A 13,467-nucleotide genomic window follows, 5' to 3' on the forward strand; every position below is an offset into this window, starting at 1 on the left:
GCAAAGGATACTGGGCGATGGGTGTTCGGGTGTGGCGCGCAGGACGGGTGAGGTCAGAGGTCAGAGGTCGGGGTCCAGGTCGAGACAGGAGGCCGTCGGGGGTGATTACAAGTACTGCGGGTAATGGCAGAGGAGCGACCGGCGCGTCACAGGAGGAATGAAGCTGCAACGAAGGGCAATAACCAGTCCCGCAGCCTTCTTCTGCAGGACACACCAAGTGCGCCAAAACGGGCAGAGTGATGGAATGCCTGGGGCGATCTCGAGCGCGAATGAAGCTCAAGGGACTAGGCTCAACTACGTAGGGGTGGGGGATGCTTGCACCGTGCAGCAACGTCGACCATACAGCGGGAACGGTAATCTCCAGCACTTGCTCCCGGTCTGCCCTACATGGCCCTGGAGCCTCGAGCGGGTGGTGATGCGGTGCGTGTGCGTGTGAGTCTCAGCTGAGCAAGGATGACGACTGGGGCTGGATAAGAAGTGCTGCGATGGCATTCGTCGGCGGAAAAACAAGCTGCAACATATGCCTCAAGTATCGAATAGGGCTATGGGCGCCACAGACTGCGAGAGGCTGAGTAATCACGTGCTTTGCGTCGTGTGGGTCCGCGGAAACATCCATGGATGCAGTACGTTGTACGTTGCTCGGAGCTGTCTAACATGACCAGAGCACATGTCACACACAGTATATGCGCATACAATGCGGCAATCATCTCATACACGAAACAACTTGAACAGGTCTGCGGACTACATCACGACTAAAAACCTGCAAAGTGGGTAACCTAACGTCAACGTAGGCTCCAGGGTGTTCAGTTTTTTTGCTAGGTTGACTTGCAATCATCGAATTATAGTTGTCCCACGCGCATGCCGAGCAAGACTGCTTTTCAACTCGGGGCCGATCTGATCTAATCGCCTAATGCAGGGCGGATCCATGGCGGATGCACCGCGTTCGTCCGCCCGGATGACGATGAAACCCAGAGCTCTCCAACAGCGCCCACACCACACTAGCATTAGCATCTCACACCAAGGCTGCCTCCGACGCTCCACTACCACCACGCGGAATGTCCGTCTCCAGTTGTATCAGCTAGCATCTCCCATTACCTTTCTATTCACTTCCCTACCGCATTCACATCCTCTTACCTCCGCATACTTCCGCGCCACTCCGTTAGGCGCACCTCCCCGTGTTGTATAGAGGCATCCATCAACATGCCAGCGAGCGACTATGATGTCCGCGCTCTTGCGCTTCCTTTAGACGACGAGGAAACAGGCCAGACGCCAATATGGAGCCGACGTCCGCAATCATCTACCTTCCGGCGCAACGCATCGCACCACAGTCAACAGAGCTCATGGCGGCAGCGCGCCATGGACAAGTACGATACACTCTCGCGACGAGTCCTCGATCAATATAACAAACTTTCCCCCCTGCAGAAAGTGCTGTTCTTCGTAGGGAACTTGGTGCTGGCAGTGGGCGGCATACTGTTCCTGGTGTACAACGAGCGCATATTCGGGGCCCTGTTACCCGTCGCGAAGAAATGGAGAGACGTGACGGCCGGATGGTTGATCCTCTGGGTCTTGATCTTCATCGTATCATTTCCGCCATTGATTGGTTATTCGAGTCTACTCACCATAGCCGGATTTGTCTATGGCTTTCCGAACGGGTATGCTTCACACGTCATTCACAACATGCAATCTAACATTAGACCAGTTGGTTCATAGCCGCGACAGCAACCGTCGCCGGCAGCACAGCATCCTTCCTCCTCTCGCGCACCCTCCTCAAATCTATGGTCCACCGACTCATAGCCAATGACACGCGCTTCGCTGCCCTCTCCCTCACCCTCAAACACGACGGCCTCAAACTCCTCGTCATGTACCGACTATGTCCGCTACCATACTCCATCTCCAACGGTGCCGTCGCAACCTTCCCCACCGTACACTGGGCATCCTACGCTCTAGCCACAGCCATAGTATCACCGAAGCTGATGCTTCACATATTCATCGGAAGTCAACTCGAGAAGATTGCCGAAAGTGGAGGCAAGATGGACCCCAGCACAAAAGCTCTATCCTACGTTTCCATCTTCATTGGTCTCGTTGCCGGCGTTACCACAGGCTGGCTTGTATACCGCAAGACCAAGGCCCGCGCTGCGCAGCTAGAAGCTGAGGAGCGTGCGGGTATCCGTCGCATGAGTATCGAGGACCTTGAACACGAATACGCGGATGATCCGGGAGCGCTGGAAGCTGCCGAACGATTACGCGAGGAAGATGACGACATCAGTCTCCGGACGACATGGGACGATGAATACAGAGATGAACCACCCGAGACGGGTGATGCCGTGGAAATCGGCGACGATCCTTTCAAGGATGGCGATGCGAGTGACGGAGAGGAACGGGGACGCGGAAGGCAGAAGTAGACGTATTTGTATACGGTCCTTTTGCTTAGATCGCTTGGATAGGCGAGTACCTACTATAGACTACTAGAATTGAATCAGCATCGTCAAACGTCATTCCCTTCCAACTATATCATGACACAGGTATCGTCTGGCTACCAGCCACGAGAATAGGCTCCCAATGCCATCTCATATTTCAAAATTATACACGACATTTGCCTGCTACAGACAAGCTTGCGTTTTCAAATGTTTTTCAAATACTGGTCCCGAGAGGTATTCAGCATTTCCCCCATGGACAGAGGTGTGAGGTATGAAGCAATGTACGTATCCAGGGCACCTCCAAACTGTTTGTACGCTACCCAAAACGATCACCGTATGCTCCAAGACGACAGCTAGCTCCAGCAGACATGACGGAATTCCTGCGTAGTTTAGTATTAGTATCACCATCATCGTCATATGCGTCAGGAACAACAAGTATAACAGAGGAAACGTTCATTTGTCATATACAGAGCCTCCACCACCCCACTTCCATGAGCTGAAAAAGAGCCGTATATGTACCGCTAACAGGAGCACAGGGAATCACAAGAGGTATTCGTCGACCAAGGTAGGCGTGCGTTGCCAGGCTGATGTCAATGCAGAAAAACGAACAAATCTTCCATATTGAGACACAGCTGATGGCGAGGACGCATCTTCTATTATACATCTATTCTCAAAGACCAATCAGCACTTTTTTGGCCCCTCAGAACATTGGAATAGACAGTACCCACTCTTCCAGCCTTCAACTCGTTTATGCCGCGAAGCTCTTGGTGAAGCTCTGTGCAACCTCCCTGAGCTTGGACTCGAGGTCCTTGCTGAGCGCACCTTCCCGGTCGATCTGGTTGAGCATGTCCTGCTCGTTTGATCGGAGGTGGGCAAGGAAGTCAGCCTCCCACTGAAGAATCTTGCTGACGGGTACGGAGTCGAGGAGACCGTTGATACCAGCGTAGATCAAAGGAACCATCTCGTTGACGGCCATGGGGGAGTACTGCTTCTGCTTGAGGAGCTCGGTGAGACGCTCACCGCGAGAAAGTGTCTGCTTCGTCGCAGCGTCGAGATCGGAACCGAATTGGGCGAAAGCAGCAACCTCACGGTACTGGGCCAAGAAGAGCTTGAGGGAACCGGCGACCTGCTTCATGGCCTTGACCTGGGCAGCGGAACCGACACGGGAGACAGAGAGACCGACGTTAATGGCGGGACGGATACCCTTGTAGAAGAGCTCGGCCTCCAAGAAGATCTGACCATCAGTGATGGAAATGACGTTGGTGGGAATGTAAGCGGACACATCACCACCCTGGGTCTCAATGACGGGCAGAGCAGTGAGCGAACCACCACCAAGCTTGTCGTTCATCTTGGCGGCACGCTCAAGGAGACGAGAGTGGAGGTAGAAAACGTCACCGGGGTAAGCCTCACGACCTAAACGCTGTCAGTGGATGTCACATATGCAGTTCGCACAGGGATAACAAACCAGGAGGACGACGGAGAAGCAGAGACATTTGACGGTAGGCAACGGCCTGCTTGGTCAAGTCATCGTAGATGATCAAGGCGTGCTTGCCGTTGTCACGGAACCATTCACCCATGGAGCATCCAGCGAATGGCGCGATGTACCTGAGGTTGTGTCAGTCAATGTCTCATATCAGCTCACTTCAAGCAAGAAAAAAAAACTGAACAGGCCTGCAGCCTACATCAACATGAAAGCACACAAGATGTGTGGCCTGGCGTCGATGTAGGCTCCAGACCTGTTCGGGTTTTTCTTGTATGACGTGAGCTCGTACAGATAGAACTTACTGCAGAGGAGCGGCCTCAGAGGCGGTGGCGGCAACGATGATGGTGTACTTCATGGCGTCGTTCTCCTCGAGGGTCTTGACGAGCTGGGCAACGGTGGATCGCTTCTGACCGACGGCAACGTAGATACAGTAGAGCTTCTTCTTCTCGTCGGTACCCTTGTTCCATCGCTGTCTAATCTTCATGTCAGCTTGTGTTGCTTGCAGGCGGAAGAATATTTGCGTACTGGTTAAGCATGGCGTCGAGGGCAACGGCGGTCTTTCCGGTTTGACGGTCACCAATGATCAACTCACGCTGACCACGTCCAATGGGAACCATGGCGTCGACGGACTTGAGACCAGTCTGGACGGGCTCCTTGACGGACTGGCGGGGCAGAATACCGGGGGCCTTGAGCTGAGCACGGCGGCGCTCAGTGGTCTTGAGGGGACCCTTTCCGTCGATGGGGTTACCGAGAGCGTCAACGACACGTCCGAGAAGAGCCTCGCCGACGGGAACGTCGACAATCTCTCCGGTACGCTTGACGGTCTCGCCCTCCTTGACCAAACGGTCAGAACCGAAGAGCACAACACCGACCTGACCGGCTTCCAAGTTCATGCACATGCCCTTGACACCGGAGGCGAACCTGTCACCCCGTTAGCTTCCATGGCAAATTGTCGTAATGTGCAGGTGGCGTACTCGACAAGCTCCTCAGCCTGGACGTTGTTCATGCCGTGGACACGGGCGATACCGTCACCGACGGACAGGACACGTCCAGTCTCGGAGAGGCTGTTCTCCTCCTGGACACCGCGGATCCTCTGCTCCAGGATGGAGGAAACCTCGGTGGGGGTGGCCTTCGCATCGGCGGCGTAGGATCGGATGGCGTTGGTGAACGCGGGAGCGCGGGTCTGTGGGCGGGCAAAAGGCGTCAGTGGTGCACTTGGGTAGAGGGGAGCTGGTCCCGCCGCCGCGCAGCCCGGGCAGTTCCATCAACGAAGCTCCATTGCGGCGCCAATGGCATCGGATCTCGGTTCTGGAGGCTGCTGGCGATGGCTGGACGGGCGGCAGGCGCAATTGCAGGCGGTTGCGATGGACTTACCGACGCAATCCTGCTCGTGGCAGAGATTGCAGCGACCCGGCGGCTCGACTGGCGGATGGCCCTTGAGAACATGGCTGCAGCTGCTCAAGAGTCTAATTCGGAGGCTCTGCAACCAATTGAGATTGATGCAGGTATGGAAGAGGGGAGATGGTGATGGAGTGCAGGATGGGGAGCTCTGCTGTGAGGAAGAAAGTCCTGCGGTTCGGGAGGAAAGCGCGGACCTTGGCGTCTACCCTAATCCTAAAAAAGCCGCATCTCAACCGAGCTCTCTCACTGCAACACCACGTTGGCACCCGACAAGTCATGATTTGACTGGCGATTTTGAATGAAATACTAGAAAATCAAACGGAGCATTCAGCTGTATGATATAACGCGTTGCACCCTTCGCACGACACTCCGATCCGATACACGAACCTCGTGTACATAGTTAGTACCCCACACTTTGATAAAGATAAAGTAGATGTTTGTGGATACCTTCGGACTACGTCTCGGTGTACGGTGCAGCTGGTAGTGTAGCCTTCTTTGCAGCTTGATACTGTCACGATCAGATAATTAGCATCGACTAGAAGCATACATTGTACGGGTGGCGTCTCTGTCTCAATGGCCCTTCCAATGCATCAGTACACCCAACTGCCGAGTATTCCCCAAGCACGGGTTACTCAGGAAATCATGGTCGATATAATCAACATCATACGCTCCAAATGTAAAATAACAACATTCTAAATTGGTATCCTACTATGTTATGTGAATCTTTAAAAACTCGCAGCCACTTATGCAAACTTGACTACCAAAGACAACGTATACCTCAAGACGCCGCGTACACCTTGCTCCTGCGCAATGCTCCTTCTCCTGCAGTATTCATACACTATTTGCACTGTCTTCTTGTCCTCCAATCACTGCTTCGATTAACCTGCAAGTGCCAATAACTGGGTCCTTGTCTGCTCATGCGCTGTACATCCGTTGTCAAGTTGCGTCTCATTTCGCGGAGCCATTTTGACCCTTCTCCTTGCTCTTCCTGAACTTCTGAATCTCCAACTCAACAGCCTGGTCTATCCGGCGCTTGAGTTCGGGGCGGTAGCCGAGCATGAAGAGTATCTCGAACCAGACGAAGAACGGAGCCAGGAAGATGGCCTGCACAAGGTTGTCAAGAAGCGCTGGTGCTCTTCCTTCGAACTTTCCGTGTCCGACGAACTGGGCGATCCAGCATGCGATGTTGATTGCGCCGGCCCACGAGTTGGCAGTCGCACCATACGTGGACGTGAGATGGTTCGCGTACGCGGTGCTGCCGATAAGGATCGGAGCAATCATGGCACCTGCGACAGGTTCCATGAGGATGTACAAGGTCGAGTACAGAACGGCTCCGGCGGTGCCGACGTTGAGCGGGAGATTAGGTACCGAGAGCCATGACGGTATAGGGACGGCAGGCGTGTTGGTGAGCTGTTGCTGTGTTAGATGTGCCACGATGAGAGCATTCGGATGCCTCACCAGTAGGAAAGACGTCAACAGGATCGGAGGTACACAGAGCAGATGTATTCCGACGTTGACCTGACACATGGCATGTTAGCTGACATGTGAAGACGCTCTCTGACGGCAGAGCCTACTTTATTATGGTGGTATGCTCCGTACTAGATTCCAGTCAGCCAAGTACAGACATCTGTTGAAGAATGACGTACGAAGACGAGTTGTTTCTCTAGATTGAGAGACATGGTGCCGGATGGGGAACTTGGGCGCGTGTCAAAGAGTGCGATGGACGTCAAGAGGCTAAATCATGTCTTGGAAGCGCAGGGTGAAGGGTCGAGCTCGGGGAGTGTGGAAGGACCAAGGCACCGGCGGCGGGAGCCGAGAGATGATGGCGCAGGGTGAATGGGTATCACGACATGGGTGTGTGGGGGTGCGCAAGCTGGCAGGTGGGAGTTGGGTCGCTGCTCGGGCCTTAGCGAGTGATTTTCCGCGCCGAGAGCCCTGCAGCCCTTGGAGCTCACCTTTCGTGTCGCGACCATTGCCCTGCTACAAGACACTCACTCCGCCCACATCTGCGACCACTGTACCCTCGGACTTGCACGGGCGCCGCGATCACACTGCAACTTGGGTGCATGGGCTGTTGCATATAAGAATCAGGGCTGCGTTGGAGGCCGAAGGCGCGTCTCGCTGAAGCACGCGCGCTGCCTACCGTACACTGTCGACTCTTGACTGGGCCGCTCAGCATAAAGACAATAAAGTCGCATAATAGCAAGGACGACGGTCCTGTCTTCACCTTGTCTCGATCTTCACCGTTGAACCGTGCAACTCATCCACACCGCGCATCTCCTCTACCGTATCCGCCGTACAACGCGCAACATGTTCTTCCTCAAAGAGCTTGAGAAGACGATCCAGCTGCATCCCTCGTACTTTGGCCCGCTCATCCGTCAGCACATCCATCGCGAGCTGCTACAAAAAGAGGAGGGATCGAGCACGGGAAAGTACACCATCGTGTGCATTCTGGACTCGTTCGACATCTCCGATGGCAAGGTGATGCCTGGCTCCGGCTCTGCGGAGTACGTTGTCCACTACAAGGCGGTCGTATGGCGGCCATACAAGGGCGAGGTGGTATGTGGAAGCGGCCGACGTGATTATCGAGTCCATTGCTAACAGTGTCAAGATGGACGGCATTGTCACCTCAGTACTCCGCACTGGATTCTTCGTCGACTGTGGATCTTTGCAGGCCTTTGTGGGACGCAGTGTACATCTCACCCTAATTCATGCCTCCATCCACCACTAACAGCGACAGATGATCCCCGCTGAAATCAAGTTCGACGCGAACGCTACACCCCCGCAGTGGACCGACGACGGAGAGCAGGTTATCGAGAAGGGCACCAACATCCGCATAAAGATCAAGGGTCTGAGATCGGAGGTGGACAAGATGTATGCGGTCGGCACCATGAAGGAGGTAAGAAAGATGAACGTCGGCCTTGCCGACCATCGGCTAAGCAAAACTTCTAGGATTATCTTGGCCCATTACCCTCATAGTCGGACGAATCGACGGCCATTGACAGTATGCGCCATTGTGGAGGGCCATAGCGTGAGCAGTCTACTCAAACAGGAATCTTCACTAAGGAACAGATGTTATTGTTCGGCGGGGCCATCTGGCAATTCATGCACAAATCAACACCGTCGTAGAAACACGAAGCGAAATATCGAATTCTTGGCTGTATCAGTACTCGTAGGGAGTAAGGCAATTGCTCAATTGGTTCAAGGGTTTGCAGAACCAGAGCAGATGTGGCTGTATTGAAGACCACAGCGGAAGGAAATCATACCATCTAGATTTGGCACAGTTTGTAGCGCCATGCATTCCAAGAAATTCCCAGAGCAGGCTTGAATAGGAATGCGTTCCACAATCTCATTGTAATGCAAGTCTTAGTGCAGCGCGGGCGGCCCCTTGCGTCGAAGAGTGGCTTGGGGCGTTTCGGCCAACACCAGCTCCCGCACCTCCGCGTGAACTCCGCAACTCCGCCCAGCTGGACACTGTCCATAACTCGCACCTGCGCCCTGCCACTATACCCATTTTTTGAGGCTGGTCTCATCTGATTTTGCGTCGCCTTCTACTACCATGTTATAATTGCTTGTGTTCTTGTTCATACTTGATCATTACCATGCCGCGACAGCGCGCCGCGAAGGAGGAGGAGACGGAGCTGCTAACCAAAGAAGAGAGATCCGCGCGCACTTCAGAAGACGGCTCCGAAACATCCATATCCTCAATTTCCACAACGTCGCTCGTCCTCGAACACATCAACGACCCGTCCCTCAATCGTACGTCGCAAGCGAAGCGTGGGGAGAAGTACACGGACGACGATGACGACGCAAGCCTGGCGCGTGAGCCGTTCGACGTCGAGGATGGGCGGTTCAAGGCCCCTATTGCTGTAGACAAAAAGACAAGGAGGTGGCTATGGATCGTGGGCACGGCCTGTGTAGCTGGATGGGCGCTTGCGCTCGTCTTCTTCTTGATGAACGGCAGCTACAAGCACGCTTCGTCCAGGCCACACGACCCTCTTGCCAGTTCTACCAAGGGCTCGGGGAGGAAGATTACGTTGGACGACGTCTTTGGAGGCCGCTTCTATGCCCAACAGCAAAGCGTCGCATGGATACCGGGACCAAAAGGCGAGGATGGCCTGTTGCTTGAGAAGGGCTCGAGCAACGAGGAATACCTGGTCGTTGAGGACATAAGGTCCAAGGGCGAGGCAACGTCTTCTGCGAGCAAGACCACGCTGATGAAGAAGAACACATTTGAGGTGGATGGCACATACGTCTATCCCAGTGATGTGCAGCCAAGTAAAGATTTCAAGAAGGTGCTTGTCACGTCGGATTACCAAAAGAACTGGCGACATTCCGGTACTGCGAAGTACTGGATTTTTGATGTTGAGACACAGACTGGCGAAGCTTTGGATCCGGACCAGCCAAACGGCGCAATCCAGCTAGCCTCGATATCTCCGCAGTCGGATGCGGTCGTGTTCACGAGGGACAACAACATGTTCCTGCGCAAGCTGAACTCCAAGGAGGTTATACAGATTACGAAAGATGGTGGCTCTGAGCTCTTCTATGGTGTACCTGACTGGGTATACGAGGAGGAGGTCTTCCAAGGAAATAGTGCGACATGGTGGTCTGAGGATGGCAAGTACATCGCCTTCCTGCGTACCGACGAGTCCACCGTCCCGACATACCCGGTCCAGTATTTCGTGTCACGGCCTAGCGGAGAGAAGCCCAAGGCTGGCGAAGAGAACTACCCCGAGGTTCGCGACATCAAGTACCCCAAGGCAGGCGCCCCCAACCCCATCGTCTCACTGCAGTTCTACGACGTCGAAAAGGGCGAAGTCTTCAGTGTCGAGATAGAAGACGACTTCAGTGACGAGAACCGTCTGATCACCGAGATCGTCTGGGCCGGAAAGACGAAGCAAGTACTTGTTCGCGAAACCAATCGCGAGAGTGACATCCTGAAGCTTGTCTTGATGGACGTCGAAAAGCGCACCGGCAAGACGGTAAGAACCGAGAACGTCGCTGAGCTGGACGGAGGCTGGATGGAGGTCTCACAGAAGACAACGTTCGTACCGGCTGATCCCGACAACGGCCGCAAAGATGATGGATACATTGATACAATCATTCACGAAGGCTACGACCATATCGGCTACTTTTCACCGTTGGACAGTGACAAGCCTGTGTTGCTCACTCAGGGCGAGTGGGAAGTCGTTGATGCGCCTTCCCGCGTGGACCTGAAGAACAACCTGGTGTACTACGTTTCAACTGAGAAGAGCTCCATGGAACGACACGTCTACTCTGTACTCTTGAACGGTACTGGAAAGAGCGAAATGCTGGAGAATGGAGGCTCAGGCTACTACGACGCTTCCTTCTCAGCTGGTGGCTCTTACGCCTTGATCACCTACAACGGTCCCGGAATCCCATGGCAGAAAATCATCAGCACGCCATCGAACAATGACAAGTACGAAAAGGTCATTGAGGAAAACAAAGCGCTTGACCGCTTCGTACGCCGGCTTGAGATGCCCATTCTGAACTATCAGACAATCAACGTTGATGGCTTCGAGCTGAACGTCCTCGAGCGTCGTCCGCCGCACTTTAACCCGAAGAAGAAGTACCCTGTTCTCTTCTACCAATACAGCGGACCAGGCTCGCAGGAAGTCAACAAGAAGTTCAAGGTTGATTTCCAGTCGTACATTGCCGCCAGTCTCGGGTACATCGTGGTGACAGTGGACGGGCGAGGTACGGGTTTCCTCGGTCGGAAGCTTCGATGCATCACAAGGGGCAACATTGGATACTACGAGGCGCACGATCAGATTGCCGCGGCCAAAATCTGGGCTAGCAAGAAGTACGTGGATGCCGATCGACTCGCGATCTGGGGCTGGAGTTACGGGGGTTTCAACACACTGAAGACACTCGAGCAGGATGGAGGAGAGACGTTCAAGTACGGGATGGCTGTCGCTCCTGTGACTGATTGGCGGTACTATGGTAAGAAGACTCACGGTACTCATCTGCTTCGCTAATTGTTTACCGCAGATTCCATCTACACGGAGCGCTACATGCACACGCCGCAGAACAACGCCGAAGGCTACGACAACTCTACCATCACCGATGTCACTTCCCTAGCGAAGAACGTCCGCTTTTTGGTCATGCACGGTGTCGCCGATGACAACGTGCACATGCAGAACACCCTTACCCTGCTTGACCGGCTCGATCTTGCAGGCATTGAAAACTACGATGTCCATGTGTTCCCCGATTCGGATCATAGTATTTATTTCCACAACGCGAACCGCATTGTTTACGACAGTAAGTGAATCAGTGTGCTATTGATACGAGGAAACGACTAACCGAATTCCAGAGCTCAAGTGGTGGCTCGTCAACGCTTTCAACGGCGAATGGTCGAGGATCACGAATGCGGTGCCCAAATCGCAACTCGATGCGAAGTCGCTTGAGTCAAGGGCACAGTATGTATAGTGTTTGACGCGTATAGATTGCGTAGGCGTTACAGGCGCGGAATTCCAATATCGTTACCTTGCAAAACTATTCTCATCAGCCATCCCGAATGTCCAGATACGTTTGAATCTCGCAGCTCATAAGTCAAACCATGTAGCGAAGCCAGCTAATATGCATAATGCAGTGCTTGTGCTTGCTGATTCGCCGTTTTTGAGTACCGGAGTAAATCTGGGAATATGCTCAAGCTACCCCACACTTTGACGCGACTTTGAACCTACTTGACAATCGTGATATCGCGATATGGTTATAAGATGTCTCGCTCGATGCATCTGCAGACCCAAAAGTGGCTGTCATTGAGGAAGCTCTCATCAGCTGCTCTTTCCCCTCTCGAACCCCACTTTTGAAGCCACTACATCACACATCGCAAGAATGACGGCATCTTCGCCCATCCTATCACAGTTTTCGCCTCGACTAAGCTGTGGCTCGATACATAAACCACAGATATCGACAGAATGAGTTTCGAGCCTAGCAACCTAGCCGTCTGCGAAACGTGCGGCACGCAATTCGACGTTCCGCTTGAGCAGCACCCTGAGACATGTCGGATCTGCGATGTATGTCCGTCATCAACACCAAGAACCTGGAATCACCACAGCCAGGAAACGAGACGCAAAGGCAGTAGAGCTAATCAATGTCTAGGACCCCCGCCAGTACGTTCCCGCATCAGGCCAATCCTGGACCTCGCTCTCAGCCTGCCAATCCCTTCAAAAGAACACTTTCGAAACAGATAAAGAAGACCCTCGTATCCACTACATAACCACTGCGCCCCTCTCTCCTTCGGAGCTTCCTCCCGGTCTGGCCGATTCTAGCACGACCCGCAAGCAACTTGGTATTGGTCAAAGGGCCATCTTACTACAAACATCCTGCGGAAACATCCTTTGGGACTGTGTCGCTTTCTTAAACCCTGCTACCATCGAGTTCATCAAGGGAGAAGGTGGACTAAAGGCAATTGTTATTAGCCACCCGCATTTCTACACGACGCACTTGGAATGGGCGAGTGTGTTCGGGTGCCCGGTGTATATGTGCGGTGATGATCGGATGTGGTTGAACCGGAAAGATCAGAATGGTGTGAGGAAGTTTGTCAAGGGCGTCACTGAGATTGAAGAGATTGGGGGCGAAGCCAAGATGATCCAATGCGGAGGGCATTTTGACGGTAGTTCGGTGTTGTGGTGGGATCGGAAGCTTTTCATCGCTGATACGTTTATGAGTGTACCTGTCAGTCCTGTTCTCCTTTTTCTTTAAAAAAAAACATTATTGGGCTTAACACGGCTAACAATCATGGTAGTCTGGATTCAACAACGCGCACCGCGTCCCTGTTACGACATCGTACTCGTTCATGTGGGCGTATCCCAATATGATTCCACTAACGCCCAGGGCTATCCATGGAATCTGGAAAGCGATCAAGCCGTTCGAATTTGACAGGACGTACGGAGGGTTTCCAGGGCAGAATCTGAAGAGGCCGGATTTGAAGAAGCAAGTGTTGGATAGCATGAAGATATTCCTGGGGAGAAGTGGACATGAGAAGGCGGAGATATACGAGGAAAATGTTTGAGATGAACTGGAACGGGTCTGGTGAATGGCCGGCGGGATGGAAATTGATAGACTGAATAGATGTCTGTGAAGATAAGTGGTAATCACATGCAGCTGAGCAAGCAGATTCGTCGCGACACAGTACAGTGT

General features: G+C 53.4%; 4 protein-coding genes across 4 annotated transcripts; 2 read left to right on the forward strand and 2 right to left on the reverse strand.

Moving 5' to 3' along the window:
- Window positions 1-1,216: 1,216 nt before the first annotated feature.
- J4E88_004392 (uncharacterized protein) lies at window positions 1,217-2,402 on the forward strand (the record flags this gene model as incomplete). Its single annotated transcript, XM_049398038.1, has 4 exons — window positions 1,217-1,221; window positions 1,262-1,364; window positions 1,423-1,652; window positions 1,700-2,402. 4 exons carry the CDS (start codon window positions 1,217-1,219, stop codon window positions 2,400-2,402), a joined length of 1,041 nt encoding a protein of 346 aa, XP_049256483.1.
- Window positions 2,403-3,165: 763 nt separating this feature from the next.
- ATP1 (Alpha subunit of the F1 sector of mitochondrial F1F0 ATP synthase) lies at window positions 3,166-5,346 on the reverse strand (the record flags this gene model as incomplete). Its single annotated transcript, XM_049398039.1, has 6 exons — window positions 3,166-3,830; window positions 3,883-4,022; window positions 4,203-4,373; window positions 4,426-4,821; window positions 4,875-5,083; window positions 5,275-5,346. The coding sequence occupies 6 exons, from the start codon at window positions 5,344-5,346 to the stop codon at window positions 3,166-3,168; spliced, it is 1,653 nt and encodes a 550-aa protein (XP_049256484.1).
- Window positions 5,347-6,249: 903 nt separating this feature from the next.
- J4E88_004394 (uncharacterized protein) lies at window positions 6,250-6,980 on the reverse strand (the record flags this gene model as incomplete). The annotated part of the gene is made up of 4 exons (XM_049398040.1): window positions 6,250-6,711; window positions 6,760-6,819; window positions 6,876-6,899; window positions 6,948-6,980. The coding sequence occupies 4 exons, from the start codon at window positions 6,978-6,980 to the stop codon at window positions 6,250-6,252; spliced, it is 579 nt and encodes a 192-aa protein (XP_049256485.1).
- A 631-nt stretch (window positions 6,981-7,611) lies between these two features.
- J4E88_004395 (uncharacterized protein) lies at window positions 7,612-13,339 on the forward strand (the record flags this gene model as incomplete). The annotated part of the gene is made up of 9 exons (XM_049398041.1): window positions 7,612-7,860; window positions 7,913-7,993; window positions 8,042-8,200; window positions 8,916-11,265; window positions 11,314-11,583; window positions 11,636-11,741; window positions 12,242-12,341; window positions 12,427-13,002; window positions 13,073-13,339. 9 exons carry the CDS (start codon window positions 7,612-7,614, stop codon window positions 13,337-13,339), a joined length of 4,158 nt encoding a protein of 1,385 aa, XP_049256486.1.
- Window positions 13,340-13,467: the final 128 nt, after the last annotated feature.

The sequence above is a fragment of the Alternaria novae-zelandiae genome (genome assembly GCF_023758075.1).
Source record: "Alternaria novae-zelandiae strain BMP 2774 chromosome Unknown scaffold_7, whole genome shotgun sequence".
In the NCBI taxonomy this organism is placed as follows: Eukaryota; Fungi; Ascomycota; class Dothideomycetes; order Pleosporales; family Pleosporaceae; genus Alternaria; species Alternaria novae-zelandiae.